Below are 23068 nucleotides of genomic sequence, written 5' to 3'. Positions count from 1 at the left end.
GTTCTCTTCTTTGTTTTGAAATTATTACACAGATCATGTAGAAAAAGTAACGAACAAAACATTCAAGCATAATATTCTATCAAAAGTTAATTTGAAAATATGAATAATTAACGAATTATGTAAGTTAAATATACCTATAATAAATGAATATACAGTTATCCTAAATTTAGTATTTTTTAAAATAATTATTAAATATTCAACATTTGAAGAGATTTTTTTTGGAATGATCTTAATATTTACTAAACACTGAAACAGTAGCAAAAAGATATGTACTAAACATTGTTAGATAAATTTAAAACTGTCCGGAATGATAATTTGATAAGCTGTCAATAGTATTGATTTCGTTTTACTATAAAAATTGGTTAAAACATTTGTAGAGTGTCTGATGCTGTCAATGTTCACGACTGGGACATGCTAAAAACATGTACAAGGTTGTGTTATAAGATGCAAATTGTTACATTTTCTGTCTGGAAGACACTTTTATTTCAACTATATTTTGGTACTCGGTCTTCATATTTGTACGATTTCATGTATATCAATTTCATGACAAAATACTAATAGAAAAGATGTTTGCAGGTATATGCTAAATATATTCTTTTAGAAATTCTCTCTTTATGATCCATTAGCAATAACAATTTTTACAAGGCTATTCGTATTCTTACATTTATAGGGATTATGTATTAACTTAGAAGTTTGTTCATATGGTTATAAGAAATGCTATTTTTACAAGAAGTATACAAATTGTGTTTATCATGGTGCAATATTATTATTATATAATCAAGTATAATATACAACTGTGAAAATTACTTATAAATGCTATACGTGTCAAGCTTCTCATATAATTTGTCAGAATATATTTTACATTTGTTTCATAGTAAAGACTCACAAAGGCTGTATTGAATCATAATTCAGAAATACTTCAATCACTTTCTAGCTTCTAAATGTTATTCGAGAATGAATTATGTGTTAAATAACAGTTCCATTTCTTAAACTTTTCAACTAAATGTGTTTACAACGATAAACAAAGTTCTCGCGCTACGAGAGAGGGTGGGGAAGGGTAAATCTAAACTATAAATTACATTTTCTTCGCACATTTGTCCTTCTATTATACAACGCTTCAATTAAAAAACCTTCCCAGCTTTTTTATATACCAAGGCACTCATCATCCATTGAAATGGCGCACCTTTTTCGAACTTGAAAACATTTGCAAACGTCCAAAACATCCATCAGTGCCTTCGAAGTCATAAAAGATGAGAGTAATGAGATATCTTTGACACCACAATACGTTCTTACAAGTCACTTTTTTTTTATTCAGAATATAGTCCATTTGTTAATATATATTTTCTAGGTCGTTATAAAATAGTACAATTGTGATAAAAGTGACAATGTTTAGCACAAAATGTATTTTTCTTCTTACAAATCAGCTACAATAAAGCCTCTATTTTTAATGTACATAACGGCAAGCGTTTCTTAAACGGTATAGCTTAACAGTTCTTGTATTCTGTTCTTGGTCTTAGGCCTGTTTGTGTGAGTTCTTTGAGCTTAACCTTTTCCCATTGCACACCACCTTCTTTCTTTCACTGGATATCACTAAACTGCTGGGAGCTTTTCCGCACTCTGTTGACGACTCGTGGAAGCTAGGTTCATAGACGAACTAGCCTCGTTAGTTCTATCGCGACGGTGGGGTGTTGCACTATTATTCGATTTCGGCTTTGCGACGTTTACGTAAACAGGTCTGTAGAGAACGACAGTTTCGTTTGTTTCTTGGCCTCCGTCATATACCTGACCCAACTGGAATTCAGGGCCGATGTACATTCCTCCCTCTACGTGGTCACATGCAACATCTGAAAGAATTGCACGAGTTATTTTTAAACTATCTTTAGATTTAAAAGGAAAACGACCAGGCCCGTAGCCAGAATTTTATTTCGGGGGAGGAAGGGGCTCATCCCTTATCAGCAGCCTCCATCGAAAGGCAAATATGTGTGGGGGAAGAAGCCCTGAAGATGAATTTATCAGTGTATTACTACTAATTATAAAAGATTATTAATCCTGAGTAGTGGGATTGATGATATTATAAACTCAACAAATGATGAGCCCCCCCAGGCAGATTTGGCTACACTTAAACCTAGCTCAACATGCCCATATGAGCTTTTTGCTCAAGTGTAGTACCCCGTCTAACCCAAGATTTTTGTAAAAATGCCCTCGGGAATTTCCCGAAACTACAGTGTACAAATGATGAGCCCCCTCAGATTGATTTGGCTATACTTACAAAAGGCACTTCTGTGAGATTTTTGTCCATAAGCTTGTTAAAAATAAGCCCCTCTTGATATTTTTTTTGGATACACTTAAAACTAAGCCACCCTCACCTACACCCACCCATATACATACCCACACACATACCTCACATACACACACACATACACACATACACATACATATTTACTTCGGGTTTAAGTTTAATTATACACCAGGCCCAAATTGTGCAATATGCAGAGGCCCTCTAGAATTGCTCTGTGACTCTTTCATTTCTTACATCATAAACATATGATTTTTCACCTATGAGAATAACACTACATATAGTGTCATCAGGGAGTGTTTCGTGGAATTCACAGATAATTTTAATGTTTGTCCTGTCATTAACCACAACTTGTTTTCTTTTTGAAGTGTTGATTACAAACATGGGTCTCTGTGCTTTGAATTCATCTGGTGTGTAATACATCTCAGTATTGCCAGTAGTGACCCTTTTGTATGCTGTAAATGCTTCATATAATTTGAGGAAATCATCCTTGGACATGTCTAAATTATAATTTTCTCTAGGAAATACCTCATTTCTGCCATTTTTAAGATATATGTTCTTGATGTTGCAGCTATCAAATTTACTTGAATTTTTTTCCTGATTATTGTGTCTTCCAGTCTGAAACAGTACCACCACAAAATCCGGCATGTCGTATTGTATACTGGAGAATGAATTTGTAGCATCAAACTCATAATAGCTACCAGTTGCGGGCTTCTGTACACATTGATATGTATAAAATTGTAAAGGAACCTGTGGATTTTTTAGGATATCAGCTTTGTATTTAAGAGCATAACTGGCTTCATATTCAACAACTGGTATTCTTAGCTCCATAGTCTGAATAATGCACTTGCCTTCATCAGGTAGGGTATTAGGCAGAGCTTCCCCGGTAGAGTTTATTGCACTGTACCTCATCAAAGCATTATTATCATTGGCAGCTCTTCTAAATGTGATTCTTAAACCACCCTTCCACATAATATCTTTGTAATCTGAGAAGAATCCTGGCAACAGGCGCATGGGGAACAGCACTGTGTGGCTCTTGGATAATATTTTATCACCAGCCTCAAATCCACCTATTTTGTAGTAAGAAGCCTCGGTTTTGGATAATTTTAGTGTGGCCAAAGCTGTGGAGATAATGCCGGGATAATCTACTCTGTTTATAACAACACCATGCTTTCTGATCTCAATTTCAGAGAACAGATGCGGCACAAAATTATCTACCAATCTTATATTTGAATTTGCCGGATAATCTGTACCATCGAGTTTTACAACATCAAATTTGATGTATAGATCTGCTCTGTGGGGGTGTATAAAGCCATCCCCTACATCAAGATCAACCTCAATCTCTGTGTTGGGTTGATTTAAATTTGCAAAGGTCCTCCTGTTTGGGGGGAATGATTGTTGCTCATAACTCTCAATATTTTCCATTTTTTTGTATGTATTTTTATTTAAATATTAATCTCTATGATAGCAGTTGTTGTGGCTCCAGCAAAATCAACTAATTCTTCTTTTTCATTAGTGACCATCAACTCAATGTAATCTATTCTATTATGGCACACAGGAAAATATAATGTTGGGGATGGAGTGTAGATGATGGGCTCCATAAATTCAGAATTAGGTTTAAATGCTGCAATAATGCCAGTTTGTTTGTGAGTGCCTATGCCATTTGATTTGGTGATCATACCCTCAGCCACATTACAGTGAATATTCAGAGTCTCTATGGCTAAGAATTTAGGTATATTAATAGCAGTGTGATTGATGGCTGGTTCAAGTTTTGTGTTGTTCTCAAAGCCTAACAGCTCTCCTATAGTACCCAGATCCACTGTTTCTGTAGCAGATACAATTTCTACTCTGTGAGTGACAGAATTTTGAGTTAATACTATACCTCTGGGTAATTGAGCATTTAGAGTAGATAGATTATATTGCCCTGGAGTGATGACAATTTTTTGATCACCAACTGCAATTGTGTTGTTGTGGTGTGTAATATTAGGGATCAAGTACATGCCATAAAATGCTCTGAGAGCTATTGTTTTGGGATATACTATGTCATCATGTAATCTGAGTTTCAATATTGAATTTTGGCTGGTGAGATGGAATACCCCCATGATGTTTCAGATACCACAGGGCCTTTTGAAAATTTTCAATTGATGGTTTATTTATTTGAGACAGATATCTAAGAACAGATAAACACAAATGTCCGCAATTAACATCTTTGAAGTTTTGAACACGGGCATTATTGTAATAAAGATTAGCTGAATTTAGATATTTTATTAAATTTTCAGGTGGAACACCTCCAAATGAATCAAACACAAATGCCTCATTTTTTAAATATTTAAGATAACAGATCCAGTGAGTGCCCTGATTTTTGTACTTATCCAAATTAACAATGCCACACTCTTTGTTGAGTGGTTGCTCTGGCAAAGAATCAGACATGTACACACCTCTAAAATTTTTGATGCCCAGTGGCTTGATTAAAGCTTCAATATCTTGGTTTGTAAGCGGCTCTTGTTTTTTTTAAACTTATTCATGGCTCTCTTAACACCTTTGCCTTGTTTCTCAATGGCCAGGTAATGGCGCTTCAATTCATCTAATTCTGCCTTATTTTTTTGGCATCTATTACTGTTTTTGCTATGGCAGCTGATCCCCCAGCCAAGCTCCCAACAGCCCCGAGAGCAGCTAAGATGGCAGGGATAGTAAATATAAATCCCCCCACATGTGATTTTTTCCTAGATTGCTGTAATTTTTTTAATTGGGGGGTACTAAGCAACAATTTCATACCATGGCCCTTGGCAATACAAGAATTTTTTTTCTTGCGCTGCTTTTTGGTTAAAAGACTATCAATAGTTTTAAGAGATTTAAGACCTGCATAAGGTATTTGATACATAACACCCTTCGCCTTCATCCTAGGTTTATTATATACATATTCACAACCCCCACCCCAGTTTTTGTTTGGTGTTCATAGCTATGGTGGTCCCCAATGCTGCTATTTTTTCACTTAAAGAAGCATCTTTGCTTACAAATCTACCAAATGCAGCCTCTTCTAATTTCTTGTCTGCAACATGTCTCTTGTCAAGATCAGAATGTGTGTTGTATGCTATGTCATGGTCTCTACAAGCAGCATCTAGGGGATTAACACCAGGATCACCTCTGTTTAATCTATGGTCCAATTTTGTACCTGGACCACAATACTGATAGCCTGGAATATGTAGTTCAAATGGCAGCTTGTTTATAATGTCATTAACAAGCCCCCGACCCTCAGAAATATTCCAAAATTTAGGTGGTAGAGTATTAATAATTTTTATAAGGTATCCAATCCCCTTAGTGTCATTCACTATAAAATTAGACAATTTGGTGCTTATCATGTCCATAATTCCAACCTTTTCATTGTAAAAATTGTGGTTGCCAGCATTTTCCTCCCCAGCTATCACCAATAACCTATCTACAAGTTTCCTGACATCATCAACCCACACAAATTCTTTGGGCAGGGTGTTGTAATGTTTGATTCCACTGCCAGTCTTGATCTGTGACCATATGGGCTTGATTAAGTTATATTTTGCTCCACTGCTAGACTTGACTCTTTTTTGTGTGGGATCATTGTTCTGGTATAGAGCATCTGATTTTATTAATATTTCTTTGTAATGTTCATAATCTTGATCTGTATAGCTGCCAGGTCTTTTCCTAGTCATCAGTTCCCACAATCCAGGTGTGCCGGGATATTTAACAAAAGCACCTTTTTCTCCAAGACGAGATTCTAAATATACAATTAGATCATCTCCCATAAATGTTACTCTGAAATTGCCAATTCTATGTATGATGCTACCATCACGCTCTGTGTCAGCATATAAGCCAAAGACCTCATCTTTGTTATCTTTAGGTGTGGTTAAATATTTTTGAGCAAGAAGACCCAATTCAATAGGATCCTGAGTAGCTTCAATTCTTCGAGGAGCAATAGGACTAGGTGTATGAATACTAGAAAGTGGGGTGATTGGATAATCTAATATGTTCCTTGCAGCTACAGGTACAAGCTCTGTGATCAAATTTTGATTTTGCTCTGTAACAGTTTTGATATTTTTACCTAATTCACTAATAGCATCAATAATAGGCTGTTCTGTTTGTTTGTGTTTTTCATAGATTCCTCGGTTCTCTGATTTCCATCCCTTAAATCTTTTTACAAGATAATTTCTTAATTTAAGATCATCAATAATTGGCCTTTTCATGGTTATTTATATATGTTTCAATGTCTAGAAAATTGTTAATTTTATTTCTGTATTTGCCACTATTGGGTGTTCTTGTCATATCAATTGTGACAAACCCATAACTATTCTGGTTCCAGCACCTACTGCAAAACTTGGAAAAATTATTGTAGCTCAAGTCCCCACCTACATATTCATCATGTATGTGTTTGAGGTTGGTATGATCTTGATGAAACACACATATAAAATTGCTGTTGTCTCGGATCAGCTGCTTGGGTATTTTTGAAAAAGTCTGTGCAAGGTAGAAGCAATCAATGTTTTTGTGTCGGCCCTGTGTAAAAAAATTTCTAACCTTGTTTTGATTATCCAGTATAATGTCATCAAACACAACAACAGAATTATCGAGACATTCATGCAGTGGCTTAACATCTGATTCAAAAGTGGCAATATCCAGTCCATCATATAGCTTCATCAGCTGCTGATATTTTAATTGTTCCAAGCTCTTAGAGAAGACATACAAGTGCCTGTTTTTCCAGTCTAACCAGTTGGGTGCCAATAAAAAATTATCAATCATTAGTGTAGTTTTACCACAAGCTGATGGCCCAACAATAAGACATCTAATATTATCAGGCAGCAACTTGCCATTTCTCTTATTCTGCTGTTCAGGTTCTGGCAGCCTTTTTATAACATCCCAGGTGTTCATATTATCACTTTGTTTGCCTCGATCCAGCTGTGTTCTGGGAGACCTAGCCATTTGACAAATAACTTGTTGCCTTTTCTGCGGATGATTTTTTCTATGAGATATGTGTCAGGCTGTTTAGTTTTGGTGAGTTCTTCTTCATAGAACCTGCCTTTGAGAATTTCTCCTCGGTGGTCTTTTATTATATATGTGTTAAGGGTCCCAGGTTTAACTTGAACCACTGTAAATAATTCAGTGCTCCAGTTTCTTGTAAAGCCTCTTTTGAATAAGTGCTTATATTTGCTGATTCTTACTTGATCGCCCACCTTGTATTTGGCTTTTCTTGTTGTTGGCTGATATTTAGGATAATAAACAGTACTGATCAATTTTTGCTCATCAGATGAAGTTACTTCAGAGGGTTTCATGTTGATTGTGGAATGGACCGAGTTGTTATATTTATGTAGTAGTTCTGGAAGAATACTGAACCATTTATAATTACCTTGAAGTGTAAATTGTTTATACATAAGATGTTTTAGGGTTTTGTTGAATCTCTCTACAATTGAGGCCTTGAGATCACTGTAACTCGAATAATGTTGTATTGACTGGCTTTTAATAAATTTTTGGAACACTGAATTATAAAATTCTTTGCCATTATCTGTTTGCAAATAGCGCGGTGATCTTCCACTCTGATTGATGATTGTCCTGAAGGCTTCTGTAACACATTTTCCAGTCTTGGATTTGAGTGGCACAGCCCAGGCAAATTTTGAAAATGTGTCTATGACAGTGAGTAGATACTTGTAGCCCTTGTTGATTTTGTCTAAGTTTTTCAGCTGTCCACTTGCCATCTCAATCAAGTCGCTCTGCCATAAATCATCTATGCCTTTTGTGACTACTGGCAGTCTCTTATAATTATGTCTGGCTTGTCTGTGTAATTCATCAACAATAATTTGTCTAGACATAATATGTAAACAAGAATATTGCAACTATAATTTGTCTAGACATAATATGTAAACAAGAATATTGCAACTATAGGGTGTCAGCAGCTGATACTACAGGATTTTCTAAATACAGTTTGTCTCCTATTTGTATATGAAATTCCAGAGAGCCATCCATCATCTTCAACATAAGATGTTTCTAATGTATTGGGATCTGTAAAATCCTCTAACTCTACACTGGTGATTTTTGGTTTGTTGTCAGCATTTTTTATTGATAAGGTAGGGTAGTGGTGTGCCTGTGGTTGTAGCCAATATTTGATCTTGATTGGTCTAAGTGTGCCCCCAACAAAAAACTGGTAATAAAATTGTGCAGGGGACAGCATATATATTTTGCCTCCTGGTGTAAATGGTGAATCATATTCTTTGTTGGGGATGCTGTACAATTCAAGAATTACTGTATGTTTAGGATTCTCGATTATGCCTGTTATTTCTTTTTCTGCTGTAAGCAATCTGCTTGTTACAGATTCAAGATGGTCATTGATGGTCCTAACAATCTCATCGTGCCCCGGCTTGATTCTTATGTCCACAGCAAGTTTCTTGTATTGTTGCACAATTTCTTGTAGCTGGGTGGCAAAAACAGACAGAGCATTTGCTTGATTGGATTCCATGGTCCCTAGCTGTTGCTTGATATTAGCTACAATTTGCTGTAAATTTTCAACAACTGCCAATTTTGAATTTTGAGCAGTAAGATCATGGACCTGTCTTCTGATATCCTCAAACAGGGCATGCAGTTCATTAATATGTTGATTGGTTGGTAGAGTGGCCACTGTCTGAGTGAGTTGTTTGATCTCTGTCTGAATATTCTTGATATCTTCTGATTTCAATATGCGATTCACAGCTCTCTTAATATTTTTAAGTTCCTGTGATGTAGGCAGATTTGATACAGTATTTTGCAAAGATTCAAGTGCCAATTTCACATTATTTAATTCAGAAGCATCAGCCACATTTTGCATAGCATTTTGGAGCAGGGCTATATCTGCCTGAGTGGGTGTTGATTGTTGTAAAATTTCAAGCTTTGTTTGAATATCATCCATCAAGTGATGAAAATGAGATAGCTCAGATTCAGTGTTGAGGTTTTCAAGCTTTGTGATTTGTTGCTGGACACTGATAAGTGTGTCTACAATACCGGGCAGGCGGGATTCTAGAGTTTCTTGTACATTTGTCAAATCATTTTGCACGGCTGCTATTGTACCCTCAAGATGGGTTATGGTACTTTGAATTTTTCCAAAATCTTCATATGTTTCAAGTTACAACTTGATGTTGGCTACACTGCGAGTTATTGCACTCAAAGCATCAGAAGATGGCAAGTTGTTCATAAAATTTTCAAGTGTCTCAATTTTTCTTTAAGCTCAGCTATGGCATTGTTCAAGGGGTCCAGATTAGGCATCTGTAATGATTGAATCTGTTCTTTTAGAGTGGAAATCACTAGATCAAAATCTTCTTGTGATTTTATGCTTTTGACAATTGTTTGGAGCTGTGCCTGGACATTATTAATCTGCTCTTCCAATTGTTGTTTCAATTGCTCAGAGTTGGTGGCCTGGGTCTTAAATTTGGCTTGAAGAGCTGCTACAGCTTCTTCTAAACTTTGAAAATTATCCAATGTGGCCAAATCAGTATATTTCTGAAGCAATAATTTGAGTTCTGAGTCAATTTTAAGAAGAGGGTCCATGCATTGTGATTGCAAATTTGTAATTTCTAGTTGAAGACTGGCATTCAGTGTGGTTTGTAAAGCTTGTAAATCACTTCTTAATTTCTTGACTCTGACATCAAGCATCAGAATCTCATCACTGTGATCTTCATGTCTTGTATGGCCAAATATATCATTAGGCATTTTTGTTTTAGCGGTTATTTATTATTGAATATCTAATTCTTAATTCTATAAAAAAGGTATAAGCTTGTCATAGGATCCCGGGACCGCAATATATAAGCAGTCACCAGCAGAAACAGTATATACAGTGCCAGAAATCATGTTTGAGTGCTTAATTCTATAAATATTTCTCCCTATTGAAATCTTGACATTACCCTCGGGGGTTGTAATAAATTGTAATTGTCCACCTACAGGTAATTGGTAATGATTTAAATTATTGTTAAATATGTACAATGTTTTACCTGTTTTATCATCAACATCTGTAAGTATGCTGTTCAGATGAATAATTAACAAAGCACTCAGTTTAGATATTATATCAGAAGAGGGTGATGGTGTTGGCAGCTCCATAATAGCCTGTTTTTTGAACCCAAATAAGTTCATAGGCATGTTTATTTATTTCAAATCATGCTCTGTAATTGGGCATTGATTCCCACTTTTCAAATCACAATGACCCCATGGTAGAGTATGTATGCCACATGACAAAATGCATCTCTTATCATCATGTGGGTCCAGAGCCACTTTTCTTACAATATTTGTAGTCAACAAGTGATCTACACTCTGAATTCTATTTTCTGATGTTCTGATTGTGCTACATGATTTGAGACAATTTTTGTAATCTTCAAATTCAAGCTCTTTGTCAACAGTTACTCTGCCAATGCCCTTGGCCTTTTTGGCAACAGCACCACTACATGTTTCAAAGCTGTACATCTTGGCCCTTAACCCAGCAAATGCCACAATAACATCACCAAGTGTCTCATCTTTTAACTTGCCAGGCACCTTTTTGTTGTGGGGTGAATCCTTGTATGTTCACTGCTATCAAAATATTCAAGCAATTCAGGCTGTGACATATCTTGATAAACATCTTCTGTCTGAATATCAAGAACAAAACTATCTGTGTCCATGTACATCAGTTTTACACGATCCTTATAAAAAGGCTTCAACACATCATAATACAATTTTAACATGTGTAATTTGGCCAATTCCAATATCACAGCCCCTACATAAATAGGCTTATCAAACTTAATCTTTGTTTTTTCATGTTGAAAAGTGCCATATTTTCATCATAAATTCTTCTATAATTGAAATTAGGCTTTGCAATCAATTTTTTGCTCAGGCTGGGGTCAGTAATTATTTTAACATCAGTATGTTTTCTGACATTTTCAATGGTTTTGCCATATACAGAATTGACCATTAGTTTAAACAAAGATTTTTCAAATTGGCTCATTGCAGATGTTCGAAGCTCTGTGTTTGTATCAATATATGGCTACAACCATCTTGAGTGTCTGAACCTCAAAACTTTGCCAATTTTGGTCACTTGAACACCATGATGCATCAGGAACTGGAAGTTTTTATAATATAAGACATAACCCTGTTTTGGCTCTAGAGTCATCATCAATTTCTTCTGTTTAGAGCCAGGTGAGCACTGAACCTCGGGAATTGGGGGCAGATCAGAAAATGTGTTGTGTAAATCATCAGGAATTGTCAGATCAACCTCTAAGAAGAGGCCATATTTACTGTCATCACAATCCTTAAGATCTTCAATATTGAAAACTTCAACCCACTCAAGCCCTGCATATGGGAGTTTATCCATCATAGCATAACCATACAGGCTGTTTGCATCTACATACAGTATATAATTTGATGGCAGTGCTGGATCATAATCAGGAATATATTTGTTATTAGCTCTGGCATATCTCTGAGAGCATTGCACCATGCCCCCTCTTATACATTGCTCCATAAACAGATACATATCTTGATCTTGGATCAGATCCAATTGCATTTTAGTTTTTAAAAACATTGCAGACCATGCTAGGCCTGGCGCACTGTAAAAATACATTGGATCCAGTTTATAATTTTGCATGGAAGATTTTCTAAATGCCTGCAGTATATCAGCTAAGAGGGTCACATCAAGTTTTAAATAAGCATTGTGATAATCACCAAATGTCTGGCATTTTAAATTGTTCCACATCAACTGGGCATGGTGATAATCATCATCAGTGATTCCAGATCCTCTGATTTTGCTGTAAAATGCTTGTTGTGGTGGCAGAGCACACTCATCAAATTTAGAAAAATCTGTAACATAATCATATGGATATACACCCTTCCGCGTAATTAATTTCAGGTCCTGATTTGGAAACGTGGTACATCTGATTTTGAATTGATCATCAGATAATTGAGTGGCTAGTGTAGCCAGGCTAGCCGATAAAATTCTGTATGAATCAAGAAATCTTAAGTGAATAGGAACACCATTAACTTTAATTATTTTGCTAATAGCAATATATTTCTCATCATTTTCAGTTAAAATATTTAAATTCTACTTGTCAAACCCCTCGTACCTGATCAAATGATGAAAATCATAATTGGATGCTCCATGGCAAAATATGGGGACAAATTTTGGTCTCTGGATCTTAATATTACAGTTATTACACAGTGCCATTAAGAATTTACCATCTGTATGAGAATGGTGTTTCACCTTGATATTTATATCTGAAAATTAGGAATCACATACCAGGCATTTTTCTGCATTGTTGAAATCTTCAATCTGTTTCTCTGTTAAAGGCAACATGGGTTTTGATTTTAATAAGATATTAGATGCTATGTCATGGCATTCATTTTCTATTCTATGTGCAAATTTTTTGATGGCATCTGCTCCTGTGTATAAATCTTTTTTACTAACAACCCCATCCTGTACAACCACATAACAAAAACTGGAGGGTTCATGTAATTGATATGATGTAATTGAAGATTCCTCAGGATCTGGGCTACAGAATGCAAGAGGTTTGAGATTTGATTCAAAATCACAGACTATATATGCTGGGTGTTCCAATAAGGCTTCAAACTTTTTGAATTTTGCATTTTCACTTGGCATTGGCATCACCATATGAACAGGTTTATAGTTGCCACAGTATTTTAAATGTTCAATTAATTTGTTTTTAGCCATTTCTGCATTCACTTCCCGAACCCCATTCACCATTTTTTGACCATCAAATATAGTTAAACATCTTCGGCACAATTTGAATATTCTATTGGATTTGCCTTGTTGTTTTCTGATTAAAGCTTCAAGACTGTGTATCAGAGTGTAATTATATGTGCCATCCCCTTCAATTAAGAGCAGATCAATCGGAACAGCAGAATCATCATCAAGTGTACTGATTCTGAGAGGTGCTATTAAGCAATTGCCACGGCCAGTGGAACAAATAAAAACATTAATAGATAATTGTTTGCCATTGATATCCCTGGCCTTTTTTTTTCAAAATTTATCAATATTCTGAACAGACATTGGATATTCTAAGCCCTTCATTGCTTCATCAAAAATATGTTCATGCTGTTTATAATAACTTATTCTCTCAGGATTCCTTAAAACTGGATACAAAGCAGCTAAAATACACCACAAAAAGCATTTCTGGTCGGTATTTTCTATGTTAACCACGGCTCTTTTGTTTTTAATATTGGCAGGTAATGGCAGATATGTAGATCCTTCTAAAGGGCTGAATTCAGAAATATTCATATATAACTTGTGTGGAGATCCGCATAGGCTCCATCCTGACTCTTTTCCAGCAAATTCAGTGTGTTTAATATTCAATTGATCTATCAAACTGCTTATTTTTTTGTCTAAATTTGCATTTGAATATACAGGTACAGTTTCTGTTATGTGGGGCTGTGTAAATTTTGTGCCATTTGGCTTCTTATATTGTGTAAACAATTTGAGGACAGCTTATAAGAGCCATTTTGTGCATTTAGAATTGCCTGCACATCAGGATTTATACTGTTCAAAAAATTCTTAATACCACATCTTGGCTCTGATACAAACCGGTAATCCCTTAATTGGCCATTAAAACTACTATGGATAGGTGCATAGCGTGGCTGCTTTGCTGCTCTAGCATTAACAGGTGCTTCTTGCTTTCTTTTCAGACCAGATGTAGATGGTTGTGGGGGCAATGTTGATGACTGTGCAGAACAAGAGCCTACATGTCTATTGAAATATGCCTTGCTAAATATTTTATGGCATTTAGGACATATTTTAGTGGGAGTTCTGCATTTGTCTGGGTTACAATTCTTTTGGTGTTTGGCCCAATTGGGGCTGGATATATTCTTATTACACTGATTGCAATATTTTTGATTTGGCATTTTTGTTGTTGCTTTATTATATAAGATTTCCTGGGGTTCAATTCAAAATTTTGTACTTAATATATATATATTTTGTTCAGCTGTGTGCTTTGTATATTTTTTGTGTATATTTAATATGTTAATATTATTAATTTTTATCCTCGGTTTATTATATAAAATTTTTTGGGTTTTAAATCAAAACTCTATGCTTATCTAATGACAGGTTGTAAAGCTAATAGCCTACAAGTGGAAAAAGAGAATAAATATTGATCTACACTGACCTAGCACAAATACCTGCTCAGACATGCATGTCCTAGAAAGGCAATGACCTTGTTATGTATTGATTTTTGTATAACAGGCTGGGACAGATATAAGCCTGACTCTAAATATGAGTAGATTACAACAAACAAGCTGGATGTAACAAATATCAGATTTTTTATACAAAATATAAACCCTTTTGTTCAATATACCAGAAATATATTTAATATGAATAATTATATATTAAACCAAACAGGCCTGTAGTATGAAAAGCACTGTAACAACACATCTGTACTCCTCAGCCACTCTCACAATACTGGCTGATATGTAGTGCAAAATCTCTTTATATACCCTAAGCACGGATTAAAACTTCTGAAACAATAAACCAATCAGAATATAACACATCATCATATTATGTCATAATTAAGCAATTAGAAAACAATACATGCCTAATAATTTGTTGCATAATATTGGATAATAATTTGTTGTACAGCATGATGCAAGAGCTATTGCATCATAATTTGTTGCATAATATTGGATAATAATTTGTTGCACAGCATGATGCAATAGCTCTTGCATTACATGTGTGTGTGTGTATGTGAGGGGGGTATGTGTGTGGGTGGGTGTGAGGGGGGTATGTGTGTGTGTGTGTGTGTGTGTGTATGAGGGGGTATGTATAGGTGTAGATGTGGGTGGGTGTGGGTGAGGGTGAGGGGGGTATGTGTGTGTGTGTATGTATGTGTGTGTGTGTGTGTGAGGGGGGCTTAGTTTTAAGTGTATCCAAAAAAAATATCAAGAGGGGCTTATTTTTAACTAGCTTATGGACAAAAACTCACAGAAGTGCCTTTTGTAAGTATAGCCCAATCAATCTGAGGGGGTTCATCATTTGTACACTGTAGTTTCGGTAAATTCCCGAGGGCATTTTTACAAAAATCTTGGGTTAGACGGGGTACTACACTTGAGCAAAAAGCTCATATGGGCATGTTGAGCTAGGTTTAAGTGTAGTCAAATCTGGCTGAGGGGCGCTCATCATTTGTTGAGTTTATAATATCATCAATACAACTACTATCCTGATAAAGAAGCAAAATTAATTTCCACTATGCACTATTTTAATTAGATATTTGTAGGATTTCGGGGGGAGCTTCAGCCTCCCGAGCCCTGCCCCTGGCTACGTGCCTGAAAACGACCATTGTAAGAAAGCTCTAAAAACAACTACAAAACTTTTGTACACTCACGCTGAGTTCACTTTATTGGCTATGCATTAACTGGAAGTGACGTAGCGCTGAGAGGTTTCGGTGTGAATTATTTAATTTCATACTGTGTTTTTAAAATAAATAGCACGAGGCAAGCAGTGCACAGCTTCTACATCTTGCAACTTTTTCGTGTGAGCTTCTTCAGAAATATAAGGGTCAGTCAGTGGAAAACAGGCCACCTCGTGTATCTCGACTTGTAGATGCCGCGGCTCCAAGAAACTCCTGCCACTGAAAAGGGGTTTCGTTTTCGCCCGGTAGATGGCAGTCGCGTCGCAGGCTTGTGTGAAGCAGTGCGAGTGTGAGCCGTGTGAAGTGCAGACGTGCAGGGACTTGCCGTCGGCCATATCACTGAGGTCACCAGGAAACGCACGACTTATCCCCTACTCTTCCTTACTGGCCTCCATGATATGCCGGACGGCAAGTCCCTGCACTTCACACGGCTCACACTCGCACTGCTTCACACAAGACTGCGACGCGACTTCCATCTACCGGGCGACAACAGAACCCCTTTCCAGTAGCAGAAGTTTCGTGGAGCCGCAGCATCTACACGTCGAGATATTCGGCGGCCTCTTTTCCACTGACTGACCCTCATAATTGAAATATTAAATTCTAACATTACAAAGCTATATATATATACATATTGAACGTCAAGTCAATTAGGAATATTTAAGAAAAATAGTCACAGGGTGCCACAAAACTAAACTAACTTAAATACTGACCAATTCAAAATTTTCTGTTACTTTTTTTAGGCCACCCTGTGTATAACAATTGAAATTTATTTTTGGTGCACTCCTCTCACTATTATTCAATGCGCTTTATGTATTCTTAATCAGGGCAGGATTTAAAGGGAGCTTCACTCTAGACCTCCATCTACAGGGGCCTTTATGGAGAAGGATAAATCGCTTTGAAAAGGGCCGCAAAACGAAGAATATGTATAAAACCTTATATTTTCGTAACCTCAAGTCACTGCATTAGTTCTGCCAGACATAATACTAAATTTATACAAAAAGGCATTACACTTTAATATTGCCACAAGAATTCAAATTATGATAATTATGACCCAATGACCTTACCGTAATGAATGTTCAGTTGCTGTGAGGAGTTGGGGATTCTGAAAGGAACTGTGGCTACAGTGATAGGAAAGTGCATGTGCAGATCCTCGCTAGACTTCTCGAATTCCAGGTTAACCTGAAAATATACAAATATTTTAATACATTTAGAAAGTGTCTAGAAACAAGGTATACAGAGTGTTTTAATTTGAAGTGCTAAGTGTTAATTAGTTGTAACTATCGTGGCTGTAGATGTAATCACCTATAATTGCGTGCGCTCAAAATCAATGTGATTTCTTTTTGATTTGGTGCAGATCAGGGTGGATAAAAATCATGATTTTTATTTAAAAAAATCATTTTTGATTATTTTTTAAATTTAAATCTGATTTCTTCTTATTTAAATTGATTTTTTTACTTTTTTTAAAAAAAAAACAAGCGTAAAATTGCTGGTATGGTTTTCGGCACCATACATATACATGTAGATATGTTTTTTCATAGAAAGGCTTTTTCCAGTAAACGGCTCTGTAAAATATTTGAACAGTTTGATTAAAGAAAATAAAAAAATATATATGTAAATGTTTCTTGAGTGTGTTAATGACACTATAATACATAATTTCAGTAACTTATCTTCCAGTGAAAATAAAACATTCTGGATGTACTCTATAATTGTAACTTAAAATATTTTTTAGTCTTGGTAGCTGAATTTTGGCAATCATTTAATGATAATTTGCAAAATATCAGCTGCCATTTTTATTTATAGTTTAAAGGTAATGACACTATTTATGTTTTAATATGATTAGTATTTTGTACATTATTCTACAGAAAATGTTTGCTATTTTTTGCCTATAAAAACTATTGAATCTTAAATCAAGGGAATTTAAGTGTGTTTACCGTCTACATATTACATTACCTTTCGTATGAGCTTCACCCCATCAGTACATATATTTTGTTTCTTTTCCTTTCTTAGAGCCTACTAAACACTATTAAATGATTATAAAATTAATGTACTTTCAGCAAAAGTCATTCTGATATCTACAAAAGCATTATGTACATTATTCTGTAAATTATTCATTTAAAGTTATTTAAATCAACCTGATTTCGATCAATCCACCTTGTTCCAGATGGCGTTATTGAGCAGCTAAGCAGTCCAAAATTATACCATGGAGCTGATGAAGCCCGACAAGACCAAGTGTGTACGTTATTGCAAGTATTGACTCAACTTCGTATAAAGAACCCTGCAGCATTGAGGATAACTTGATTTACCGTTGAAGTTTTGTTCTATCTCTACAGGTATGTAAATTCTCCAAATAAGAGAAAATGTGTGTTAAGGCAGCATGTACAGTCAAGGTATTTACAAGTTTTGTGTAAGTTATACATTGCAATTTTGATGTACTCACTCTGACCTTTTTGTAAAATAAATTCGAAACGTTTTCACTTTCACCAAGAAGAATTAAAACTAATTAGAAAATATTTTACTTATACACAATTTCTGTCGAAGTGCACGTTGAACAAAAGTGGTGTATACAGGGGCGAATTGTATTCGGCTATTTTATCTATGATCTTAATGCATGTGATGAGAAATGACGAAAACGCGTAAACATGCAAATGTGGGCATACCAACGTCATCTTCACCAATATTATAGCATACATTACAACTTGGATTTGAAAAAAATCAATATGCTGACCAAGGCAGAAATTTATTTTATTATAAAACATAAACTAAACGTAACGTATCAACCTTCTAGCAAGGTCTTCTTCAGACTCTGCACCAAGTACAAATGTAACATGGTACAAAACAGAACGATATATATACACAAACATTACTCCCCTCCAGACTATTAGAAAGTTGTTCTGGGACATTCCCTTCTCAACTGTACTTTCACGTAAAAGTCTAAATATATTTTCTTCCATCTAGAATGTGGTTGGACTCTTTATCTCACGCTCTTTTTCCGTGAGATAAAGAGTCCAACCACATTCTAGATGGAATGAAATATGTTTATCCTTTTAGGTGTAAGTACAGTTGACAAATGAAAGCCACCTGCTAGATTGTTCCAGAACAACTTTCTAATAGTCTGGAGGGGAGTAATCGTTGTGTGTGTATATATATCGTCCTGTTTCTTTTATCTTGTTACAGTACATTTGTATTTACTTGGTGCAGAGCTTGAAGAAGACCTTGCTAGAAGATTGAAACGTTACGTTTAGTTTATGTTTTATTATAAAATAAATTTCTGTCTTGGTCAGCATATTGAATTTTTCATATCATGGAAACAAACAAGGCTTAATGGTGTTATACTTGGATTTGAGTTAATTATTGCGACTACAACTATGTACACAAAATATATATACAGCTAATTTAAAAATATATCACATCACACTGACACATTAACCAGTCTCAGTATCACATTGCACAATGGTTCAGATTCCACTTTAAACAGTAGGTCCAGTCCCAATTAGCCTATCTGTGCATAAAATGGACTTAAAACAACAACTCAGTAGCATACTCGAGTTAAATGCAAATATTGAATAAAGTGAACAGTTTTCATCATGTGCAAATTCCAAATAAATGTTTACGTTCTTCGTTTTCTTTGTTACAATTAAGTATTCTTTACACAATCCATGTACCCTAGAAGGCGAGTTGCATCTACATTTCACATTCGTCAGCTCCTTCTACCTACTTTCGGAAACGAAGAGCTTAGTGGTTTCCGTTAAGGATTGGCAACCTGAGGGTCGTAGGTTCAAACCCCTCCCGTGGCAGAAACTTTTCGTTAGTTTTAGACATATCCCATTGTGTTTATTTTCCACGCCATGTAAAATAGAATGATTCTGTTTGATATTAACAATGAAATATTAAAGAATAAAACCTCCGTTTCAACTAACTGAGAAATGGAGAAAAATTGGATAATTCTTATAAATATGAAAATTGCATTCATGTTTTTAGTGATGTAATACCAGGTAAAATCGAAAAATCTTACGTGGTAAATTTTATCTTCCTCTGAACTCCGCCAAAAGGCATATCGCACCGAGAATGTATTAGATCGGAATTTCAAAATGTTATTGAATGTTTTATGTCGATAGCTTGATGAATGCATCAATTCTTGACGCTGAGACGATATTTTCTGCAACAACCTCTTCTCTCCTCTCGTCTACAGTATCTTCTGTTCTTCTCTCCTTCTTCTCCTCCTCCTCCTCTGTATCTCATATCGGCTCCCCTCCTGTTCTCGCCTCTTGTCTTAATCCCATTTTTATCTACTCCTCTTATCTGCTCTCCTGATTTTGATTTCCGACTCCACTGCATTCTTCTTCTCTTTCCTTTGTTTTTCTCTTTTACTCTACTCTCCACTCTTCTCGTCTCCTCCTCTCCTATCTCCTCTTCTCTCATCACCTCTTTTTTCAATTTTCCTCATCTCGCCTCGAATATTTTTCCTTTCTTCTCATTACTTCTCCTCTCCTTTTCTATCCTCTCTTCTCCTCCCTCATCTACTTTTCCTCTTCCACTTTCGCTTCCTTTGTTCTCCTTTCCTTTCTCCCCTTTTCCTTTGTGTAGACTCATCAGCGATGAAATAGTAGAGAATCGTTTTTCCTCCTTTCAGAAAGTATTTCTCGTTTCGAAATAATACTTTGTTTTATTCCTTTCCCGTATTTCATACATATCCTTGTGCATGTGACAACCCTGAAATTTAGCCTAACTCTACACGCAACCCACCAGCGCCTTATGTAAGTTTGGTTGCCTAGTTTAAAATGTCGCTGTCTTAAGACTTTTGAGAGACGCTGTACAGTTGCAAAGAGTAAATCAAAACATGAAGTAACAAGAGTAAGAATAAGTTTCTCGGTTAACTATTTTAGAATAATAGTACTTCGTATATTTTTAGTTAAAATAGTTATATTTAATTACTTAAATCTCTTGTAAACAGGTTCAGTGGGTAAGATTAATAAGCAGGAAATGATGCGAGTGTCAGCTCATAACAGATTCCGTCTGGCATGTACGTCAGACGAGGGTCCCTTCTGCGAGACACTCGCTAAATTGTCCTTAATTCTTGGATTTCGAGCGAGAGGCGTTCTTACATCAAAAGAGCTCCTTTGCTGCTCCCAGCTAATGCCTCTGCCGTGTAGCTCATGAGCTGAATTGAGAGGGGGTCCTTTGCTCTGTAACGTCTTCTGGCAATGTGATTAAGTGACGTCATCTCACTAGAAGCACGAGGAATGAACGACCCGGGCTTAAGCAGCTGAAGACAAATGCTGTATCCAGCAGACGAGCTTTGCCTGAGAGTCTGGGAAGCCCAACTCCAATGGGAAAGTTTTTCACGAGTTAAATCTTGCACAATTCATGTGGAAACTAAATTTTGTATTTGAAAACATCACAGTAATTAATGTGGTAATTGATGGTACAGGATTTCTTGTTTGGTCTTGGGATCGTAGCAAAAGGAGGATAAGGAGATGTATTGACCAAACCGCTTTTGTACAAAAACACAATTTTAAAAACTTCCTCCTTATATGCCTCTTTACCAGAAGTAACCAACGTGAAAATTATTTATAACTAGCTGATTAGCCGGCGTTGACCGGGTATTTATTTATCCCAATCTTCTATTAGACAGGAAAATAATTAATTCTAACTACAGTTTACATGTCATCGTGAATGTCACCAATTAGCTTAGCGACTCCGAAAACTATGGATGCGACACTAATGTAGGTCACTTTTGACATTCTATTTTTCACCCCCATGTCGATAGGCGTTGAACGTAGAGTTGAACGGCATTCGGAGTGTCAGTATTCATCTTAGCGACCCAGAAAACTATGGATTCCACACACATATCGGTCGTTTTCGATTATTTTTACATGTCACCCCTTCGCACCCCCACCCCTAGGGGTGACAGGGGTGTCTTTCTCCCACAGTATTTCTTTCCAGATTGTAAGTCATGTGTGTACCAAGTTTGGTTGAAATTGCTCCAGGGGTTAGAGTGTTATGCCGGAACAAACACATACATACATACATCCATTTTTATATATTATGAAGATATTGGCGTTGAATAGGCACTTGATATGAATTCATGGTATGGATTGGATAGGATGAGACGGTATGGCAAGGATTGGCATGGATGAAAATGGATGTAATAACATGGTATGATATGGATAGTTTGTGATTGATTGATTGATTTGCTTTATATTACTCCGATACTTGTGCCACTTTTGGCTAATTTGCGAAGATGGGGATGAGTGATGATGAGATGAAATTGATGAATGGACACTCACAAACATCCATGCCCAGGTCGAGATTCGAACCCGGGGTCCCCGGCCTGGCAGCGCGCTGTGCTAACCACTCCACTACGGGGACCGGCTGATATGGATAGGTGGAACGGCATGGCATGATATGCAACTGAAATGGTATATACTGAAATGGAATTGATTGATATTGCATATTATGAATGAATGATGCATGACTGGAAAATGAAATGGATTATTTTGGCATTGCATCGAACAGACGGTTCGATGGATGGATATCGATTAATATCTATATGGATAGGTGGAAGATTGTCGATGATAGATCCACATCCCCATCTGTATCTCGATGATGTCGATGGATGGGCATACCTATTGATGTGAATGAATGTAAGGGTAGATGTATAACTGAATGGATGTCGATGAATAAATTTCGATGGATCTGTGAACGGATGGATATCGATGAAGGATTGAAGAGTGTCGACTGGATGGATGGGTGCCAATGGGTGTCGATGAATTAAGATGAATTGACAAATTTCTGGACGCGGATGAAAGTGTAGCTCTTTGTATGTATGGATGGATAAATTTCGATGTGTTGATTTAACAATTTTGATTGATCGATGGATGAATTTGGATGAGTATCGATGGATGAATGGATGTATATTGATGAATTTCGATGGATATATGGACGCATACATGTCTATGAATGGATGTGAAGGTGTCAAATGATGGATGGATCGATGGATCTCGATACACGGATGGATGAATGATGGGTGTCCATGGATATCAATGCATTAAGATGCATGGCTTTTTTTGTTGATATGGATGAGTGTTATGGTGGATGTATGGAAGGATAGATGTCCATGGATTTTTGGATGGATTTCGAAGGAAACATGAATGTCGAAGCATATGGATGGATGGATGGATGGATTGTGATGAATTTGAATGAATGGGCGTATCTATGGATGTGAGTAGTTGTCGATGGATGTTGATAGATTAATGAATGACGATGAGCGGATGGATGTGGATAGATTCATGGATGTCTACAGATGTAGAGACGGTTGTGGATCCATGGATGATATCGATGGGTGGATGGATGGATGTCGAAGAATATGGAATCAATGAGTGTCGATCAATGGATAGTTGGTTGTCGATGGATG

General features: G+C 36.2%; 1 protein-coding gene across 1 annotated transcript in view; it reads right to left on the bottom strand.

Moving 5' to 3' along the window:
- Positions 1–715: 715 nt before the first annotated feature.
- The window catches only part of LOC146000071 (arrestin domain-containing protein 3-like), a 216138-nt gene continuing 193785 nt past the window's right edge, over positions 716–23068 (bottom strand). Inside the window, exons 7-8 of the mRNA XM_083137399.1 lie at positions 16719–16833; positions 716–1844 (exon numbers count right to left, since the gene is read on the bottom strand). Of these exons, the coding sequence (XP_082993525.1) occupies positions 1591–1844; positions 16719–16833 (369 nt within the window). The 3' untranslated portion in view covers positions 716–1590. The remainder of the gene's footprint in view (positions 1845–16718; positions 16834–23068) is intronic.

The sequence above is a fragment of the Lepisma saccharinum genome, chromosome 16 (genome assembly GCF_977018435.1).
Source record: "Lepisma saccharinum chromosome 16, izLepSacc3.1, whole genome shotgun sequence".
Classification (NCBI taxonomy): Eukaryota; Metazoa; Arthropoda; class Insecta; order Zygentoma; family Lepismatidae; genus Lepisma; species Lepisma saccharinum.
Note: the sequence above shows the minus strand (reverse complement) of the source record. Positions and strands in the feature narration are given on the sequence as shown.